The 21,403-nt window shown below is 45.3% G+C and overlaps 4 protein-coding genes across 4 annotated transcripts; all 4 read right to left on the minus strand.

The window, feature by feature from the left end:
* Positions 1 to 1,930: 1,930 nt before the first annotated feature.
* On the minus strand, positions 1,931 to 4,950 carry CCR75_002753 (uncharacterized protein). The gene is made up of 4 exons (XM_067960850.1): positions 4,003 to 4,950; positions 2,928 to 3,937; positions 2,694 to 2,856; positions 1,931 to 2,613 (listed from the first exon to the last, which is right to left on the minus strand). The coding sequence occupies exons 1-4, from the start codon at positions 4,909 to 4,911 to the stop codon at positions 2,338 to 2,340; spliced, it is 2,358 nt and encodes a 785-aa protein (XP_067822177.1). The 5' UTR covers positions 4,912 to 4,950; the 3' UTR covers positions 1,931 to 2,337.
* Positions 4,951 to 13,216: 8,266 nt separating this feature from the next.
* CCR75_002752 (uncharacterized protein) lies at positions 13,217 to 13,399 on the minus strand (the record flags this gene model as incomplete). The annotated part of the gene is made up of 1 exon (XM_067960849.1): positions 13,217 to 13,399. The coding sequence occupies one exon, from the start codon at positions 13,397 to 13,399 to the stop codon at positions 13,217 to 13,219; it is 183 nt and encodes a 60-aa protein (XP_067822178.1).
* A 181-nt stretch (positions 13,400 to 13,580) lies between these two features.
* On the minus strand, positions 13,581 to 15,989 carry CCR75_002751 (uncharacterized protein; the record flags this gene model as incomplete). The annotated part of the gene is made up of 2 exons (XM_067960848.1): positions 13,976 to 15,989; positions 13,581 to 13,600 (listed from the first exon to the last, which is right to left on the minus strand). Exons 1-2 carry the CDS (start codon positions 15,846 to 15,848, stop codon positions 13,581 to 13,583), a joined length of 1,893 nt encoding a protein of 630 aa, XP_067822176.1. The 5' UTR covers positions 15,849 to 15,989.
* Positions 15,990 to 18,251: 2,262 nt separating this feature from the next.
* On the minus strand, positions 18,252 to 19,907 carry CCR75_002750 (uncharacterized protein; the record flags this gene model as incomplete). Its single annotated transcript, XM_067960847.1, has 1 exon — positions 18,252 to 19,907. The coding sequence occupies one exon, from the start codon at positions 19,905 to 19,907 to the stop codon at positions 18,252 to 18,254; it is 1,656 nt and encodes a 551-aa protein (XP_067821894.1).
* Positions 19,908 to 21,403: the final 1,496 nt, after the last annotated feature.

The following is a 21,403-nucleotide window of genomic DNA, read 5'->3' on the forward strand; positions in this document are numbered from 1 at the left end:
AGGATGACATCAAATTTGTCATCCAAATCCAGTACGATGAAATCATCATCATACTGTAAATCTCTTAACGTGTAGTGAAATTTCACTACGCGTTTCATCACTGTTATCGATGCGCCTGTCGCTAGACGCACCGTCATCCTCGTTGGAGGGATGTCGCGCTCAACATATTTGAGCCTACGACCCTCTAGTGACTGGCGACGAATAAAGTTATTCGACGCTCCGCAGTCCACTAGGGCTCTAAGGGACAAATCATTTGTCACTTTTAACTTCAAGGTGATGAGGGATATCTCATCACCAGGTGCAGAGACACACTGATTGTGTGTCTGGAGCAACTTTAGTCAAGAGATTTGCAAATTCTCTTGACGTTGCTGAATCAGTAGGGCGTTGCGCCCCTACTGACCCCAACCGTTTTTTTTTGGCGGTCCGCCTCGCTGTTGAAATTTCGCAACAACGTCGGACCCGCGACCGTTGCCTTTTTTGTCATTCGGTCCATTATTGCGTTTAGTACCTTTTCAGGACTGGGCGTGGCACTACACTCCTGAGCTTAGTGTCCTAATTTTTGATAGCGTTTGCGTTTCTGCAATCGCTTGTTGTTCGAAAAGCGAGGTCTCTTGCTTTCAACTTAAGAAACGTCCATCGGTTCTGGACCTCCAAGCTCGTGTCGTCTTGGAGGACGATACGATGACGAACTAGCTTGAGCCTTTCTCAAGCTAAAGTCCTCCTGTTCGCAACGGATATTGCTTCTTCAAGCGTATCCAGTTCCAAGCGGAACAGGTGGGTCTTTACGGGACCATCCGTAAGACCCTGCATGAACACCGTAGTCAACGTGTGTTCATGAACTGGATTGTTCGTGATACAATTCGCCAAGAGTCGTATGTGCTGGGCATAAGCGTGAACATCACGCTTGCCTTGCTTGACTTTCAGAAGCTCTGATCGAGCTCTGAACTCAGCCCTAGGCGGTTCAAACGTCTGTTTGAGCCGGGCTATAAAACCTTTAGCGACCCGAAGACATATGGGTCGCGCAACTTTAGGCCTAGTGCCCAAGTTTTGGCACGACCTGCCAAATTTGACTGAGCGAATGCGATTTGCATTTGCTCGTCGACGATGTGACGAGCCCTTATGGCATCGTCCAACTCAACAAACCATCTTAAGAGGGAGTCTTCTTCGACTCCCCTATACTCAGAGATGTCAGTCTTTAAGGTTTATCGGACGACGCGTGTGCGTCATAACAGGTACAGGGGTCTGTACCTGTTGTAACCTCAACAGTTCTGCCTGTTGAGAGCCTTGCTGATTCAGCAAGGCTACTTTCCCCTTCATCTCGTCAAGTTCATGTTGTATGAACTTGGCGATGGCTGAATGGAGGGCATCTCTGTCCAAACCGGAGCATGGCCAAGATGGCATCGTTCCCTACGGTCGAACTCATTCGTTCGACAGCACTCCTTTCTATGTAACTTAGAAAGGAGTAGCGTTCACGCGAAACGCGATGCGTGATACCATTATCATTTAACATGTCCATATTAGATGATGGAACTGTGGTCCTTGGACGGACTAAGAAGTGCTACCAGGTGTAACGGGGCACAACCGACTTGTGCTGCTTCAGTACAAGTCCACATCGCACTGCCTCAGTGCGAGTGGTGCCTCACGTCACTTCACGTACACTAGTACGAGCAGAGGAAGACTCTCTTTAAAACACTTGCTTTAAAGAGGGTTAAAAGAAAACTGTATTTAATATATTCAAATCTTCTGTTTCTATCTATTCAATACTAACTTAATTATTCACTAATAAAATACATGTATTAAAATCGTATCTCTCTCTCTTTTCGCGCGTCCAGCGCTGATTGGACCGTGCAGAAAATAGATATAATGGTCTATATCTACCAATATATAAGCTTTTAGAATATTACCATTTTAAAGTAATATTCTCCAAATATTTCATACCTTTTGATAATATATTAATTAATAGCCTTTAAGTGTTAATTTCATGGAACGATACACCCCTATACAAAACGACTGGCTTGTAACACCGCTGAATGCTGCAATGGTACCGGCATAAACGCCGATCCCTTCAAAAGACGTATTCATACTGAGCACGTTCACGTGTCGTCGTTCTCGGTCAAGATACTTTCTTTGTGAGATTTACCAATCGTTCGGCGGAAACTAAAATTTCAAGCTGAATATCATCAATTCTTGTCTTGTATATGATTTTGGTTTCTGCGACAAGAATTGTGCTGGTTGGCGCTATGAGTTTCTTATTTCCTGGAAGAATTTTATAGCCCAACCGGTCTTTTACGCTTTACATACGAATTGAACAAGGGTTGGACCCACAATGCAAATGAATCACTTTATCCGCAAAAGTGCAGCGAGCTCATCCCGAAATGCATTGAGCTGTGCCAACATTCGTGGTTTCTCTTTTTCTGAACCTTTGGAAGCCGCAAAGGCAGCTATAGAATTTGAACTTGCCTCGACAAGTTGAGTCGCAGTAAACGAATCGACCACCTGTTGTTTGTTCCTCATCGCACTTACAACTAAAAAGGCCTCAAGGCATTCAAGCTCTCCAAACTGACGCAAACACGGAACAATGTCACGTAAATTGTAACCATGCTTCGTACGGTCCTGCAACAAAACAATAAGAACAAATTAGCAACTTATTACAATTAAAGCTTCTAAAATCCTTTTAAGAAATCGCAACGCACCAGAAGCGACTGAGGATACAGTGTGCCAGAAAAAGAGTTGCAGTATTTATGGACTCGTGCCGACATCTTGCTTTTCATTTTATCTAGTGACAGTTCAGCAGCCGTATCCACCGCAACCACATGACTTTCAGTCTCTTTCTTGAGTTCGTTAAGGAAATTGTAGCTAAACTCCACAAACAAGAGAATAGTATAAATTTCAAGCGAATGAGAGCCGACAGAATAAGCGTAACGTACCTAAAAGGCGCCACGGATTCAAAAAAACGAGCATGCTCAGTTTTCTCGAGCTTTTTAATTGCTACAACAGCTCTTCGAAGTGCATCTACTACTTGCTGAAACGCATCGCGTTCCAATAAAAGCACGCGCTCTTCTACAAACGTGTGCGTGTCTTTTATGTCAAATTGAGAAGCGCAAAGCTCAGGGAAGTGATCGCAGAGAACTGTGACGGCCGTCACAATGTTCCCCTGTTCAACAAATGTATCGATTGTGCCGGTCGTTTTTGGAATTTTTGCTTCTCGCCAGAACGCGGCAAAACTTTGGCGGATTTGAGCTGGATGATTAGCAAAATCTAACACACAGACGCTAGGCTTGTGCTTATGACGACGATTTAGACGACTTAGAAGCTGCACTGTGTGAGTATTGGCACGCAAGTAGCGATCAATGTACATGCATGCAAGTAAAGGCTCGTTGTATCCCGTGTCGAGCTTATCACAGACAATAATGACATCACTGATGGCTAATGTGACGCTTCGATGATTCAGCGTCTGCTCCGTGACTGGCTTGAAATCCGATAATATCGAGCCACTGAAAGCTGCGTAGCAATTCCAGCCAAGTGTTTTCTTCCCAACAAAAGAGGTGATCAGCTTGTAGTAGCGCACAACATCCTGGCGACTACGCGCCACGATCATGCACTTATATCTGAAATGCTTTTGCTTCATAGCCTGGAAATGTGTCATCATAATTGACGCCTTGGCCTTAGAAACAGCGACATCATCACTCGCATGGTCTAAAAGACGACGTCGAGCCCCTCGAGTCGTTCGCAATATCTCTTGAAATGGTTCGGGAATTACTGATGTTTCAACCTCGCAAAGCACACAGGTATAATCGTTCAGGACATTTATAATTCGATCGTCAGCAATTGCTTCTGCAATTGGATAGCAGTGAAATGGATAGCGGTAGTCGTCTTCTCTTTCAAAACCAAAGAGCTTAAGTGCATCGGCGTTTGGTGTTGCCGTAAATCCAATAAACTGCCCACAAGAAACAACATGTGATCTCTTACTCATTAGTTTGTAAGCTTGACCCTTAGCCGTACCGTAACTCGAGCACAACTGCCTTCTCCAGCCTTTACGACCGTCTCAATGGCATCACGTGTCGATGAAGAATGCGATCGATGCGCTTCATCCGTGATGATCCCAACTCGCTGAAATGGAGCCTTTGGCTCTGTTCCCATGTCGTTTCCATTTGAAAGCCACGTTGAATTCGAGCTACGATGCAGAAGCCTCGTCAGTAGCACAATATCTTTGCCTAAAAGTCCTATCTTGTGAGTTGTAGTAATAATTACACGCTGCGGACTCTGCGTCGTAGTTGCATCTAAAAGCTTGGCCAAGTGCTCGATACTTTCGGCTCGAAATACTTCACTCACACCATTGCGACGTAAAAATGTCTCCACCGCATCACCCACTTGCTCGTTTAGCTTGACGCGGTCCAACATGACTACAACCGTATGAAATCGCATAAGCCGCGTGTCCTTGACATACAGCAGCTGGTACGATAGCGCTGCGATGGTCATTGTTTTTCCTCCACCAGTGCTGTGCTGCAATAAAAATCTTTCGGTCCCACCCGAATTGACATCGTCTTTGAATATTTTTGTCTGAATGGCTGTAATGACCTGTTTAACTGCTGTTACTTGATGCGGCCATGGATCGAATTTCACGGTCTTCTTCGTTCCACGTGAAATAGAGCTGCCACCTACGCGCATCGATGCCACGATACGAGCATGTAAAGCACTCAACTTGTCGTCAGTATCACCCAAGAGGTCAAGTTTCTGGCGCTTCGTATTGTCGTGTGCGTTTTTTGATTGGTCTGGCGCTGTCACCGCAATTTCTTCAGGCGTGGGGCGCGACCACTGCGTCTTTAAGGTGGAGGTGTTGTGATAGTAAATTTTACTTTTAGAGCGAGACACGCGCACCAACCACCCGGGTGGCAGTGGCGTCATCGACATTACTTATAACTTCTTTTCGGACAATTATGACCAAGCACATACCTAATAAGCCAATGAGGCTGTGATAAGCGGGATTTTTTTCTTTATTCACATCATCACTAAGCCTCTCGAGTATGAGGTCCTAAAAAACAGAGGTTTTCAAATCTTACAATAATGCTTACCTTCGGACTTTACCAGTCATGCCGGCCTCTCAGAATTCGCTAAATTTGCGCATTGCACAGCCGCTAAGTAGGCCATTTTGCTCAATCGGTCTACAAAGACCACTTTGCCGGAGTAACCCGCCGAATCCTTCGATAGACCGAAAACAAATCCATACGAATGGACTAATAGGTACGGGCAGACTTGTCAGTGTCGCAGCAGCATGCGCCGAGGGTTTAACCCGTTGGCAAGTTTCGCATGTGGGAACGTATGTGCTGACACATTTATAAAGTTTGGGCCACCAAGTAATCTTACTTACATATTTTCTCGACCTATATGACCACGAGGCACACGCCAATGTCGTGTGCCTCGTTGAGGATTCGGTACTTCAAATCCTTATTATGAAAACCAACGATGCGCGGAGTATCCGCAGCATTCGTCCAATAAAACAACAGGTCTTTATCGATAGAAAGTCGATGTAACCTTGCATGACAAGTTAAAACCCGATTCAGTGCTCTTTAGAGCTCGTAGGAGAGCTATACACTGTTCATCCTAGGCTTAAGCCGAACGGATTATTCAGTAATAGGCGACATTATAGTCGTTAAATGAGAGAGCTAATACTCCGTCCTGCGTGATATATTACGCATCAGCCAAAGCATTCTGCTTGCCAGGCTTATATTTCACCTCGAAGTTGAATTCGGCGAAAAATGAAAGTCATCAAGCCATTCTCTGTGAAAGATAGGGTGACTTAAGTCGCAGTGCGTAATGACGCGTGATCTGTATATATCACAAACGGCTTAGAGCCTCGCAAATGAACTTTAAATTTGACAAGAACTTACTTTGTAGCAAGTGGCTCTTTGTCATGAGCTGGATAGTTCTTTTCCGCAGCTTTAAGCTGTCTAGACTCGAACGCAATAACACGTTCACGCCCATCAACATATGTTTGTAACAGAGCACTGCCAATGGCAAAATCCGATGCGTCACAGATGACACTAAAAGGCCAATTTAGATTTGGTAAAGCCAGAATCGGGGCATGGATAAGACTATCTTTAATTGCTTGAAAAGCATTATGTTCGATGCTAGTCCAGCACCGTTCTGTATCCTTTTAAGGAGATTAGATAATGGCCTAACCATATCAGCGTAAATTTCGCTATATTTGTGTAGCATTATGTTCGATGCTAGTCCAGCACCGTTCTGTATCCTTTTTAAGGAGATTAGATAATGGCCTAGCCATATCAGCGTAAATTTCGCTATATTTGTGTTGGCGAGACCCAACCACTTACGCAAATCCTTTTGGGTTTTAGAAATCGGCCAATCTACTATGGCTTTCACCTTAGCGGGATCCGCACAAAGGTCTCGTTTCCCAATGAAGCACCCTAAGAAAGGAGTTTCTTTTGCGCCGAAAATGCATTCCGATGCATTGGCATACAATTTATTTGTGCGCATACACTCGAGCACTGCTCGCAAATGGTCTAAATGGTTTTACATATCTTACCGACCCTGTTTCGCACGACTATGGACAATACTTTAATCGAAATAAGTCTGTGCATAACCTCGATGAGGGCGGAACGGTTGCGTCACTAGACGATTAAATGTTGCCGGGGCGTTAAAAAGCCGTTGTGGCATAACCAACCACTCCCATAGCATACCGCTAGGGGTGCTTACCGGCTGTAAGCAGGATACAGCTAGCTCGCATGAGCAGTTGGTAATAACCATCAACTAAGTCAGGTGCACTGTACATTTTACATCCCATATATTGTTCTGGAGACCATCTTGGGGGTTTGTGCTGGTATAGTGGCAGCATTAAGCTCATTATAAGCATGTACAATGCGCCATTTACCATTTGGCTTTTTGACACAAAATTACGGTGTCGAATCGGAAGATTTGCTCTCTCGTACCATTCCAGCCTCGTACTTAGCACGGAAGAAATCGTCAATGACGTCACACTGTTCCCTTGGTAAAGACCACTGTCGTGCGTGTGACACAGTATTTGGTTCCCGGAACCCAGTCAATTTCATGACGGACACCTCTATCCGGAGGTAAAACAGATGATGGATTGTGGTACATACCACATCTTGGAATTCCTTTATCAAGGAATAGTATGGATCCGTAGGATCTTTAAGGATCGATGACCCACTCCGCGCACCAAGTGCAGCATTTGTGTCAGGACAGCTTCGTCCAGAAGTGATGATGAGTTTAACGTAATCGTTGGTCGAATGACCACCATCTCAGATAAGCCGCCAGCCTTTAAGGCTCGGCCGCTCTCATCAATAGGAATTTGGTCTAGCTCTAAAAGAGCATGTAACGATGGGATTGCCGCAAGACTAAGTTCTCCCTCAATGTTACCGGTTACACCATTTACAAGCGTGTGTAATTGAAATTCGTACCACTTTGTGAGGCTATAAACGCTTCGCGTCTCCCCTATCTTAGAGTAGAGACAATACGCCCCTTAGAGGCCGGGACATTCACCTCTTCGAATTTTCCAGCCTGTATTGAATCTATTTCAGATATGGTGTCTAATTCGACATCCGACAAGGAGTTAGGTAATTCAACTTCTTTATCCAGCGAACGTTTACGTGTTACTTCACGTGCATCAAAAGATCTGACCCGAAATGCCCTGGTGAGCCGCCAATAGTGTTACTAGTGACACTCAGTATGGTGCCACCTCGGTCGACCACACTCGGTGGACTTAGACGTGCCAACCCACGTATCTCAGGGATATCACACCCTTGATGCCTCGGCGTTAGGCCAACAACGCTTTCAGCATTCAGTGAATCGTTATTACAACGAGTGTCACTCAACGGATAACGTGCCGTTCCACTTCCTTCTACTAAGTCGGGCATAGAATTAATGTTTTAAACATTGAAGTTTATTAAGTCAGACATTCCAACATCTAAAACACTTACAGACTCAGTCCATGGCCCGCGCCAATAGCGCTTTTGTTGCCTAGCAAAGGTGGGTTCATGACTTAGGATATTAGATAAAGCAGATTCGACATTGACTTTATAACGTACTTATATAACGGGCTAGTTGTCTTATGTGCACTTAATGACGAGATCAATAACTTCATGTGCAGCAAATTGACCTGTCACTCGGTTGAGGTTCACATAGTGACCACCCCTTGTGTATGTGATGCACATAGGAGTATCGGGGCACCCTTTACTGGTACTGATCAGTACTAGTTAACCTTACACTGATTACAGTGTAGGTTAGGTGCCTCGAAACTTCACGTACACAAGGGTACAGAATAAGGTTTCTAAGTAGCTAAGGGGCGTAGCTACAAAAGGTAATTTAAAGAATTAGAATTACCAAAAAGTCCGAGTCCCTTTAACCTTTGGGTTCTAACGTGACAACCAGAGAGGTGATGACGAGATGTTCGACTCGTCGGACCTCTTAGGTGGGAGTCATCATCAGATGATTCCGTGGGCGATGACCACTCTGGTGACGTTAGTATGCGGTGACGTTAGTATGCGTCACCAGGAACTAAGTGGTCGCGAAGGGAAGAGTGCTGCTGGTGGTGCTAGTTTGCATCATCTGGAGAGGAGTGATTCTAGGGATCGCTATAAGGGCCAAGTAAACGTTAACATGAGCCAACAGGACAGGGACCGCAATACGTTGCGGTTCGCTCGTGAAAAGAGCGTTGGTTGCCCTCTAAAGATAAGCTAATTCTTTGGCCTGGTATGACCAACGATCGACATCACATGCCGCTATTCAACTCATCCAGGCTTCATAAGCCTGGTGAGGATGAGACGGAATTCTTCATCGATGCCATTTTTCGGCATCGGTGGTACTCTTCTTAATGGGGAAAGGATGTCAAACCTTTATTCCAAGATTAAACAGCCTTTGTACAAAATGTTCAAAACATAGGCCGTGAGGTCTGGCTCGACAAGCTAAATGCTTACCGTGAACGGTTCGAGAAACGACCGCAGTCGGTGTACGCTATAAGTTGCACCGTTTGTCGAGAGAGGCATGAATTTCTTGCCTATAGTGGGGGAACTCATGCCCATGCTGTTTTAAGGGTGCAGGTCATGCCCTTAAAGAGAAATAGTCCCTTAAAAAAGATCCTCATTGGAGGACTTCATCTCTTGCGAGATGCGTCAAGGGATTGAGAGCCTCCAAAACTTTTACGAGCGTGGGAATTGCTCGTTCTCTTATGGACTTTCTGCGAAGGAGGATGAGTCTCGTCGTGCTTTAAGACGAGACCCCCGAACGTCCAATATCAGCTGCGGGTGAGGTTCCCAACTATTATGCGAGGGTGGGTATCCTCGCCAACAAACGAGATAACTCGTTCGAACCCACTTTACTTCACGGTGGTTCGAGAAGCTTTCAACAAGAAATCGCTTCTCATCACTCGAATCCGTTAATAGATGTGGAGGGGGAGGAAATATCCGGTTCGCCTCGTTTGACGAAATCGAATAAACATCGTGATTTGGATCACACCCTTTATTATTTGAGGAAGGATACTGATAACGATCGATTCCGTCGCTGCAAATTAGCGGTGACGGTTGATAACATTTCTCGTAAAGCTTGGCGGATGCCCTAGACCGTTCCGGTGTAATCCAGAATAGAATATCAAGAAAAGCTTGATGCAAAAGCCAATCCTGGCGATTGCTGACCAAAATACACCTTATCATGTGGCCTATGACGCCAGCGATTTCGCAATCGGCTGTGCGTTAATGCAATATGACACAGACGCGCAGAGCACGTCGTCTGTTATCAATCGCGTCAGCTTCAACCAGCTGAACGCAACTATCCAGTGCATGACAAGGAACTCCTTCCAATGCAATATGTACTGGCTAAGTTTAGGAGAGATAAACCGTTCATTGTATACACGGACCATGCGTCTTTACCATGTCCGTAAACAGTCCACACCGAATTGCCACGTAGGATGCGAACGCATCCTACGATTTACGTTGGTCGGCTCCGCCCGTACCAACAGTACGCGGCTTCTTCCGAGGACGGACTTGACCATCCTTTTCAAGAATCCCGAAAAGATTCTTGTGATCGCGAACCAGATTCTCATGTTGAACCTGGAGCTTCTCATGCCGGTTCCGAATATCCTCGAGACTGCGATTAGCTGACGACAAGCTCATCATGAAGATCGTGATATTATATTTTCGTTCGTACTAACCATGGAGTACGCACTCTTCGAACGGTCTTCGAGCCGCTCGATATGGCGAGCGTGCACCGTCTGCTCCAACGAGCGACGCTTGCCGCGCTCGTGGTCAAGTCCCTCCTCCAAATCATGGAGGAAGTGATCGGTTTTTTGTCGATCCTTGACATTAGATCCGACACACAGTTCGGATCTAATTTTCCTCCTCCACCACAACCACTGGTGGATTCCACGGTGGTCATCGTTTCCTTGTGGAACGTATCCAGAACCACCGTGATGTGAAGTGGCAGCGAACGAGTTATCTTGTTCGCTGGCGTGGTTATCAGCCTTCACATGACAGCTGGGGGCCTCGTTTTCAGTTAGTTGCTGACGTTGAGGACCTCGTCCGTCAGTATGACGAAACCCATCCGATGGTTCAGAAAGCCCATCGGAAAATACGCGCCCCTGGCGCTTGTAAATCGATTGTAAAACGTCAATCGCATCCCGCACCTAAATAGAGATGCGAGCCCTTCCCCAGGGCGAAGAAAGGGAATAGACATCCCCTTATACCCTCTTCGAGTTGTCTACACAACACGGACAGGGATCACCCCACGTGAGGCATGGAAGCCCAGCCTCACGTGACAACCGATGCAATTTAGCACCGGTTGGAGTTCGTTTCTGAAACTTAACGCGATTCGCGTTAAGCGTTTGAAGCCAGGCTTCGCGTCCAATGTCTTTGACATTGCGAATGAACGCGCTCCAGGCTTGCATAAGCGAGACTTTATCTCGCTTATTATTGCCACTAAACCATCGATGCTGAAAAAAAAAGCATCGAGATAAGAATCTTCCTCAGCGCGAAAGTTCTTCGCACTGGGATCACGGCCATGTAGCTTTGTCACAATAAAAGGGATATTTATTGTGAGGAGTGGTCTCTCCAGACAAGCTATTGATTACCGTTCTGGCAAAAGCCACGGTTTTTTTTCAGGGGCGAGATGAGACATTATATTGTCTTCACTCCCCTGAGTGGAACCACTGAAGCAGGGGTACCACAAGAACTTTTCTTACGATGGCTTACGCCATCGTCATCACCTTGCACAGCAACAGGTGCAGAAGACCGTACGGGAGACGGAGCGGGCGATGAGGAACATCTTCATCGTCGGGACCAAACAGACTATCAATTCGTCTATCAGAATGAGCCTTCTCTTTTGAAGGCTCATAGTCAGCCGCCTAACGTCTATCAGGCGACCGTTCTATTCTCCCCGAGTCGGCCATTTCGTCCGACTCGCATTCGTAGTCGACCTCCAAAGAGGGGTCGAATTCACGTGGTGAGCCAGCACGTGCACCCGCAGCAGACGGAACGTCTGCCGCAAGAGACATTAGTGCGTCACCCGCGGCTGCATGAAGCGCAGCCGAAGGCTCCGCACTACCAGCACCCCGCATGGATTGATTCTTCATGCGATGGAATTTAAAAATGACGGTTCGGACCAATCAACATCCTTTTCTAAATTAAGAGGTCATATAGTGACCGCCCTATCAATGACAGTCAGAGTGATTGTCGTTTAAGGGAGGGGTGATGTAACGGGGTGTATCGTTACATGAAATTAACACTTAAGATTGTTAATTAATATATTATCTAAAAGGTAGATAATATTTGGAGAATATTACGTAATATATTAATGCTCGGAAATCTCATCCATGAAAAGGTATAACCCATTATACCTATTTATCCCGCAGACTAATCAGCTGTTAACGTAAACAAAGAGAGAGAGACAGATAAGATTCCAATTGCATGTTTAGTATTAGTTTATAATTAAGTTAGCATTAACAGATAGAAAGAAGAGAAACTTAATTATATTAATACAGTTTTCATTTAACCCTCTTTAAGGTACTTGTCTCAAAGAGTAGTCTTCCTCAGCACGTACTAGTGAACGTGAAGTGACGTAAGGCACCATTCGCAACTGAAGCAGTGCGAAATGAACTTGTACCGAAGCAGTACAAGACGTAGTGCCCCGTTACAAGGAACCAAGAGGATACCCGGTCTTTCAACGGCACAACCACGATCAGCCACCGGGTCCTCCGGCGTTCATATTCTGGCTCAGGACATTCCAGAGATCTTGCACAAAAAATATGTAAATAGACGATCTGTTCCTCTCTCTCTCAAAATGCAATTTAGTGGCATGGTGGGTACAAAGAAGAGCACTAAGATTCGCCTTTGCACTGTGTGGTTGCACTTCTGGAAGCTTCGACTTGGCTGTTAGAACAAATAATATTTAGAAAGCCGTTACTGATTTTGTAACTATGATCTCTTCCCCTCTTGTGTAAAGAGCACGAACGAGGAAATATATTTATGTTAATTTATTGTTCACATGCCTAATAAAAATTCTCAGTTGGTATTGTCCTCTCAGTTATTCAGTTATATAGCCAGCATACATTCGTACGGCCGCGAATAGCCGGAAGCAAAGGAATGATTCTCGCTTCTACAGTTTACAAAAGGACAGATGGCTCGATCTTTTTGTACTGATCCAACAGTACTAGCAGCCACATTTGGGCGCACCTAAAAATATAGCATAAATAATAAATGTCTCCAATTTTCATTTGCTTAACAAAATGAAGAACTGAAGCTACGTATATTCATTAGATTACACAACTAGCCAACAGTAAAGAAAATGTCCAGCTTGTATTGCACGCTTTTTCCGTACTTGTGCTGAATTGGCCCGGTGGCAAAGTAAAACAAAACCTTATCTGAGAGGGATCGCATGAACTGGCAAGTTATGATTTGAATGGCATCATAAAAGAAGCGACATATTTGAAAATTGCCAAATTACTTGAGAAATAGCTTTGCGTAACGACCCTGCCAAGATCTCGATCTAGTCTTTCCGCTGGCTTTATTTCACTGCAAGTAGGTTCAAGAGATGTGCCAGAACACTACGCTGTGGCAGGAGCTAATAACCCTATTTTTTATTGCGCTTTTTTTTCGCATGTCGCCTCTCAGAGTGTTTGGTACTGAAAAGAACAATTATCCTGATGACTGACCATAATGGCAAGTGCGGCGTAGGTCTAGCAAACCGTCAGCATTTAATTGGCATGCGCAATGATCTGGATAAATTGCACTACATACGATCTCGCTTGATCTTTCACTGGTTTTGAAAAGGTAATTTGCAACAGCTCGGTAACTTCTGACGCGATTTCATAACAGGATTCCTTCGTGCTCTCTATAACAAGCATCGATTCTCGTATGGCTTTCTCTACCTCCTGCATTGGAGAAATGATACAATATCGAAAATTTTACCACTCCAGCCGTTAGCGACGCCCCTTGTTGCGCGATACTTCATAGGTTCAAGAACACTGCAAGAATTTCTTTCCAACAAGGTAATTTGATGCCTATTTGCGCATGCGTTTCGCTGAAGTGTAACGCAAGACATGCGATCTATATCAGCAATTACCGGGCTGTTACTGCAGCTAAAGTAGAAAACAACTGCAAATTTTCATGAAAGAGCAAAAATGCAACAACCGCCTGATGTAAGCCGAACAGCCGCGACCGTACCAGCAATTTCTTGTCATATAATTCATACACTGATTCCTTCCAAACTCAAAATTGATACAGAACAGGTTAGTCCAGTCCTCAAAACTGCATCTCTGTAAAGCGTGTAGAAAAACAGAGAAAAAAACACCAAATAGAGTGCATCAGATTAAGATATGTTAAGAAGAAATACAAAGCTAGCAGCTTCCAAATGGCTGCAATGCTGCTACAGCTACATGAAGTAGCCGCCACTGCAATAATTTAAGCCTTCAAGGAAGCTGCTGCCCCAATATCAAAAAGTTATTTTAGCTGACCTGTAATGTTGTGATGTCGTCCGCTTCTCTTCGAGTACGGGTAGCCAAGAATATTCAAGGATTCGCGGCTGTAGCCACCGTTTGAGCCCGTGCTTGACTGCGAGAGAGTCGGGTCCCAATTTTGTTGGATAGACGTGAAGCCGTCGCGTGCCGAATCTGTCATCGTATCTGCGTCGGCGGATTCACTAGAGTCTGCTCTGACCAAGTTCTTGTCTTCGTCGAGCGAATTTGATACACCGTCATTTGATAGTATCGACTGATTCCCCTGACGAGGCGCGGACAACGAGTAGCTGTCCGCCTCGGACATGATCGAGTCATTTGTATCCCGGCCAAAGTCACGACCCGATGCTCTCATTGAGTTCTGCTTGAAACTCGGGCGGCGAAAGCTTGTGGCACGAACGTTGCGTTCAGGAGACGTCATTGCAATGGTGTAGGGATCAGCAGCACTGTAAGGCACAAAAGGCGTTTGCAAGCGACTAGATCGGTCTGTTAGCGTCGCGCGAGCCTCAGACTCCCGCATGTCATCAATGTCGAAGCTCGTACGATTCTCGTCAACGTCCTCTTGCTGAAAATATGTATTTGAAGGGGGCACAATCGGCGCGGATAGCGTTAAGGCAGCCTTAATGTTCGAGTGACGAGGGCTAGTAGTGGCCATGGGGTTGCTGAATGCGTAAGTAGGGGCACTATTCATTGAGTCGACCGAGGGCGAATGCTCAAGTGACGAATGGTTAGAGTAAACACCAGATGAGCGATGAGATGATGCCGAAGATGACGGGGAATACACAGCAACTGCAGCAGAGACAACAGGAGCAGGAGCGATCAGAGCCGAAGGCTCTTTTAATGCCTTGTGCGTAATCACGTCCGGAATGCGAGTCTTAGCGCTAGCAGCGGGCGAGAACGATTCAGCGTAGTCGACCGTAGGAGAAGCTGGATGTTGATTATCATCGAAATCGTCCGTAAACGTGGAATTTACCACTCCAATCGTCTTCGTTTTAGCCTTAGGAGACAAATACTGATTTTCCATGTCTTTCTCGGGGCCGTCTAAGTCTTTGTCCGCATTTTTACGACGACGGATCAGTATGATTGAGCCAACAATTAAAAGTACCGCCGCCACGCCACCAACGACTCCACCGATGATAGCCCCATTAGACGAGCTCGTGTCATTTCCGGCGCGAACTCCATTGGCTGTCGATGCCGAATTAAATTGCACGTTTGATGCCGCACAGCCCGATGTGCCAGGAAAGGAGAGAGTGCTGCTAAGCGTCTCGCCATCGTCGGAGGTGACCGAAAACCGGACGTTTTCGTACCAAGTCCTAGAGGACGAGCCTGAATTGGCCGAATAGAGAAAGCTCGACGACGTTCTAGTAGCTGGAACCTCTTCGATTGTCACACTGGTGATAACCTTTTGCGAGTTATAATATTGCAGTGGCACATAGGAAGCCGAGGCCCCTTCCATGAGGCAGGCCCGAATATTGCCCGACATAAAGGACGTTGGGCAATCGGAAAACTGGTATGAGACTATAGTGCTGGTGTCCGTTGTGCTAATATTAAGCGCTACCATCGAAGACGCCGCCAGCCCAAGCGATCCCGAATCGCAACCATCGCACACGTCCAGCACATAAGCGGTGGTAGACACGGCCGGGTTGTCATCGCGCGTGACGGTTATACAACGCGCACAGGCGCTGTTGAGCGAATAGTCTCGACGGGGCACGGATGCGTAATAATTAAAATTGTCCGAAGAATCCGAGATGCCTTGGAGGCGGCATGTCCCGAAAGCTGGCTCGTTAATAGTGTAGACGCTAACGACGCCAGAAGCGGTGACCACGTCGAATGTCATGGCTGTAGCAGCTGCGAGTAGAGTCCAACTTCGCATGATCAGGAAACGGAGGGCGCTGTTTCGATGTGTGGGAAGGGACCCTGTCGTAGGTAGTATATTAAGGACTACTGTAGTCGGTCGAGCGCTTTTAAAATGGGCAGCCACAATGCTGGCTGGTGGGACACAAGGCGTGTTTTAGGTAATGAGTCGGTGGTGAGCTGGCTAGAATAATTAGTACGCTGCTACCACCGAATACTTTTACATGCAAAAACTAATCCACGTCCTTGGGGCTACTGCCACCGGATGGGCTAGTCAATCGCATGCGGATGATGGCGTCTAGACATCGAGGCTATCCCACCAAAGTTTTCTGCACAAGTTCTCCACAATTACAGCTTTATTGATGGATAAGCAACACGTCTCGACTAAACGAAATACTTTTCTTGTCATCGCTTGCTTGCAGGCGATATCCGTTTCGCCATTTTGTAGAAGTTGCCGTCATCAAATATTATACCCGATCTATGCAACTAATTATAAAATCGAATGAATAGTCGTTACGCACGGGGGAATGTAAGAAATGTGCAGTATGTAATAACGACAAGCTGTTATTAGCAAAATCAGCATTTCCACGCAAATGGGAAGCAGCTTTAAATTGCGAATTGCCATGAAGCTTAACGCTTGACAATCTGTATTGTATTATCCATGAATGTTGCTAGCGAAAGCGAGTCATAATATTTACAAGAGCAACGCTTGAGCCAAATGAAGTCATTTAAAAAAATCCTGTGAATTTAAGGGTTCTGTTTACGTGTACCTGCTCCCAACTATTCAGTCGAACCCTTTATATGGGAAATATTCGTAAGAAAAAGTGCATTTAAACGATGTCGGAAAGCGAACACCATCGGACAACTAGAGCAAAATATGCCTTTCAATGAATCGATCATGAAATTAACCGCTTTGGGTGGGCTTGCGCGTCCTCCTGGAAAGAATATCATTGTAGCTACAATAATTTGTTGACAGTGTTTATTTGCCAGGTGACTTTAGAAAAATAAGGTATTGTCGCGACATGTGTATTCGCCAGTGTTCCGGACTCAAACTTTGCATAATGCTTGCATTTTGTTTTGCTGCAGGCTAACAAAATCAGTGCGATGAAGAGCCAAAAGTTTGCGTCCTAATTTTTTGTTTGATTCCCTTTTCTGACACCAACCCAATTTTGAGTCCAGATACAAATTAAGGTTTCCTTTCAGTATTAATGTAAATTGGTCCTGGAACCGTATTTTTTTTTTTTGAATAATTGGTTTGAAACTCATCAGACCTAAACATGGCTCTGCCAAAAAGTGAGAGCGCTCGGCAAACTAAGACTACAACAAAGATATTTACAACTTGAATGTTTATCCATAGGATCGATCGAGCAGCTACTTCGCGAGGTAGTAGGCGACGAAACACCAATATCCAAGCAGACGATCGACTGGATTAACGAGTGCGCAGTAGGTAAGTGGCCGTCTGAGGAATCTATCAAACGCCAAGGGAACAATAATTATGCCTCCGCAGATCTCCTGCAGCTGGTAGGAAAGGAGGCCAATGTTGTTGCAGAGAACGCCGCAAAGAAGGAAAACTATCGCATCACTTGTGAACACACATTAATTGCGCTGGAGGTATCAATTTTTTTTTCTTTGATTACAGCTATTAGAGCCTCTTTACTCATGCTAGAGCAGAATCTTGGGATGCAACGATACGCAGATGCAATTCGGGCAGAACAAGGATCACTGGATCTTGAAATGCAGGTAAATCTAGGTGTTAAGATTGTCGATTTTTGCGAGGCACACTTATTCTAGTGCCTTTTTTCATTTAGAAGAAAAAGGAGCGAATAGCGTCTACAAAGTCGGCGGCTTCCCACGAAGACTTGCTAGCTGAGCAGACGGCTCTATTTAAGCAAGCTTCGGTTCAAGCCAAGAAAGAAGGCTGGTGACAAGCGGCGAACGTTACAAGATAGCACTTAAATTTGTCACTAGATTATAATTTGCAAATCGAAAAGCTCAGTCACAAGCTATTCGTTTGCGTTTGCACTCGCGATGCAATCGCGTATATAAGCATTGATCAAAGTGCAAGGCAGAGGAGCAAATTTGATCGCTCGAGGATTTCTTAAACGGTGGAAGAATTAAAATTAAGAGCAGAATGAGCTGGTTGACCACATGACAATTTTTTTGCAATCTGCATCTTTGCAATATGCTAAGGGATGATCGTAGATGCCTCTTTGTAAAAGCGCGTTTAAAATGCATTATCAAGTAACGCATACCTCACTTTTTAAATCTCTGCAATCATTCCCAATGGCAACCATTTACTTGTTACTAAGTGTAAGTCGGCCTTTCGCGAAGTGGGCCTGTCGTCTCAGCAGCGCAATTTACGAAAGCAACAATGATACGTAGATGGCGGATTGTGATAAAAGGAATCGTTCTAAGATTTATGCTATTCAAATTGAACGATGATGCCACGATGATCAGATGCGTAAATTGGACTCGATACGTGCGTCATACCGACATGATTAGGAAATTCCTCGGTATCTTTCGTGGGCTTCTGGCCAATGATCTCACATTCCTTTACCTGCACTTCTCCGCGGTACAATACAAAGTCAATGCGTTTTGAAGGGCTGTCGCTGGGAAATGTAAACTTGTGCATACGATCATTTGGGTCTAAGGATCGAGGCTCAGCTTCTGCATGCATCTCTAGCCATGCGTCCTTCATGTCTGTTGTTTGTCCAAGAAGTTCCGCAGTACCACTTAAAAAGCGAATGCCAAGAGACTGAGGCTCCGAGTTGAGATCACCAAGCAAAACCTGCGCTTTGCCCTCGCCTTGGCGCATGTAGTCCCAAATTTCGACCATAGTCTGCTCTCTCGAGCGCTCGCTAAGCGACAAGTGGGTAACGTATACATCAATCAATCCCCAGTTGGGATAGTCTATCACCGCGTGAAGGCACAGTCGCTGATGCAAGTCGTTTGGATCATTCGGATTGCGGCTCAAAAGCAAATAATCGGTCTTTACGATAGAATTCTTTGAAAAAATGCTTGGACCTTCTTCGATGCGTTCGTAAGGCATATCCGAATTAATGTAGCTCATAGCCGCTTGGTAGACGTATTGATATCCTGGTAGACGGTCAGCTAAGTGCTTTACCTGTGCATGGTTGCCTGGCTCACCGAAAACACCATCATAACGCACTTCCTGGAAGCCGATAATATCAGCTTGAGCTTCATGTACAAACTGTACGAGATGGTCTAGCCGCTTGACATATTGTTTCCACCGACGTCCAGCGCCATACACGCCTGATGACGGATTTGTGTTCCATACATTGTACGACAAGATACGCGGACCCACACGAGCAGTAGAGCACCCGTCATCTCCAGGACCGCAGATAGCAGCCTCAAGTGTCTCATCAAGTATCCTCTTTTTTAAAGGTGAGAAAGTGTGCTGAAACACATTGTGCTCTGATTCACGATCCAGTGCCACGACTATATGGTGCCTCAAATTAAACTTGGCATCTTCCAATGTAAGGTAATAGTTAAAGCCAAACGTGACGTGACTTGTAAATTGGTACCTCTGGCCGTTAGTTCCCATGCTCTCTTGAAGGATGGACATCTCAGACTCTCCATTGTCTCCTGTTACCTTTAAAGGGTACACTGTCGCGGCCACAAGTGTAATCTCGGGAGACACGTGGACATTCGCGTGTGCTCTGATAGACTTAACACCTGCCTGAAACGCTACCTGGACAGCCGAATTTGAGGTTAAGTCTAACGGGTATATTGGCTTTAACAGAATGCCCCCATACAGCAGCTCGTTAATTGTAAGCTTGTTGTTTTGGAGTTGGAAGAGATTGATAGGCTCGAAGCTCTGACGAATCAAGTGGATACCTCTGGGCTGCGAGGACAGGTATCTTGTAATGCGAGCGCCCGCGACTAGCGGTGGCCAAAAATCCCATCTTTGTAACTGGCCAGAAGAGTGCGATGCTATTGCATTCATGCTGAGACAAGCGTTCAGCGTTGCCAGGATAAGCAAGCAAATCGCCATAAATTTGATTTGATTCGGATATTGCGTGAGCAACGTCTTGTGATTTTGAATATAATTGCCCATTATTGCTTGAACGTAATTAGAAGATTTTGTCTTTATAAACTTACAATTGTGAGCAATGCAAAACCAAAACCGCCACGTCCTGACACAAAATTTTGAGTCCTTACATTTCGACATTTGCAAGCAACAGGACAAGTAAAGTTGGACATAAGCAAACGAAACCGTAATCTAGCACTATATAAAACCGCCATAAGTTTATTTTCTAGGCCCATATGTGGCACGACCGGCCTTTTGTTGAAATGCCGAAACGCTTAGGATGTACACAGCCTCGCATTAATCGCTTACTTTATTCACGAAAAAATCTTTAAAAAGTGCTAATAGGGCAACAAAAGCGGAACAAGAATTCTTAAATTGAACACTCGAGCTTGTCCTGCATGTTCAGGAGATACTAACATTTTCTTAAAGGTATTTAAACACATTGCGAGCTGAAATGAGACTAGCCAATTCGTCATAACTTGAATAGAATATTTTGTCTTTGGCTATGAAGCAAAAAGATGCAAATGATGAGACCATGGTAGTAATTGCAATAGAAGCTGCACAGCAAAAAGAGGAGATTATCTAAATTACGGCGCCTAGTAAGGCAAGATTTATTGCGATGCCTTCGCTGTGACCTAAACATTACGGATACGTCAAGACTTTAATGAAAAGCGCTCACATTCGACGAACAGTTATCGTATAGAGCTATGCTGTTATACTTATGCACATCGCAAAATTTGCGTTTGCCTACTTTGTAACGGGCTAGAGTTGCCCTAATGTTACACAGTCCCCATTAAGTACATTTAGTACTTAAGGGGATGGTCAATTACTAAATAATAGTAATTAGACCCAACACTCGGGTGTGGTGCACATTTGTGACCAACCCTTGTGGATGTGATGCACATGGGTGCATTCACATTAGGAGGGATGACGCCCAGCGTCATCCATGATGACGGCTAGCGTCATCAGTTACGCGAGGTATCTATAAAGATACGCTCGCAATACATATTAAATGATATCTATAGAGATATCATTTTAATTGGTAAAAATAGGTATTTGTATTTAATTCTATTAAATATAAATCAGTCTGAAATTTACTACCTACTTGGTAAGTGCGCACGAGGAGACGGATTACCGCTCCCGTGACGTCACTTCACCAGAGTTCTTAGTGTGTTGGGTGAGGTCGCTTGCGCGCCCACCACAACTACCTCACTGCACGCAAGAGAAGCAGGTGCAAACCGCTTCCTCGCTGTGCTAGGGTGTGTGCTAAGTAGAGCGTGGCCGCATTACGACGTGCCCGCCTACACTTGGTAGCACTTGAAATCCTTCCCACGACCCGCATCTCTGCGTGTGTACGTGAGGATGAGCCTCAACATTGATTGGGCTCATTTTCCCCACCTCTCCGAACATCATCGGGAGGTGGCAGGGCTAATGGCGCAGGGACTTGGTGAACAAGCCCTGGCCAGGCTCCTGGGTAGTCCTCCTGAGCAACATGTTGCTCAGTTGGAGCAGTTTGAGGCATT

This window comes from Bremia lactucae, linkage group LG2 (genome assembly GCF_004359215.1).
Source record: "Bremia lactucae strain SF5 linkage group LG2, whole genome shotgun sequence".
In the NCBI taxonomy this organism is placed as follows: domain Eukaryota; phylum Oomycota; class Peronosporomycetes; order Peronosporales; family Peronosporaceae; genus Bremia; species Bremia lactucae.

Bases quoted from the DNA above. Each gene is read 5' to 3' on its own strand.
- CCR75_002753 (XM_067960850.1), bottom strand. From the start codon at position 4,911: ATGTCGATGACGCCACTGCCACCCGGGTGGTTGGTGCGCGTGTCTCGC. The intron at 3,938-4,002 runs GTACGGCTAAGG...TCTTGTGGGCAG, and splicing joins GCAGTTGTGCTCGAGTTACG to TTTATTGGATTTACGGCAAC. The intron at 2,614-2,693 runs GTGCGTTGCGAT...GTTTTGTTGCAG, and splicing joins TGTATCCTCAGTCGCTTCTG to GACCGTACGAAGCATGGTTA.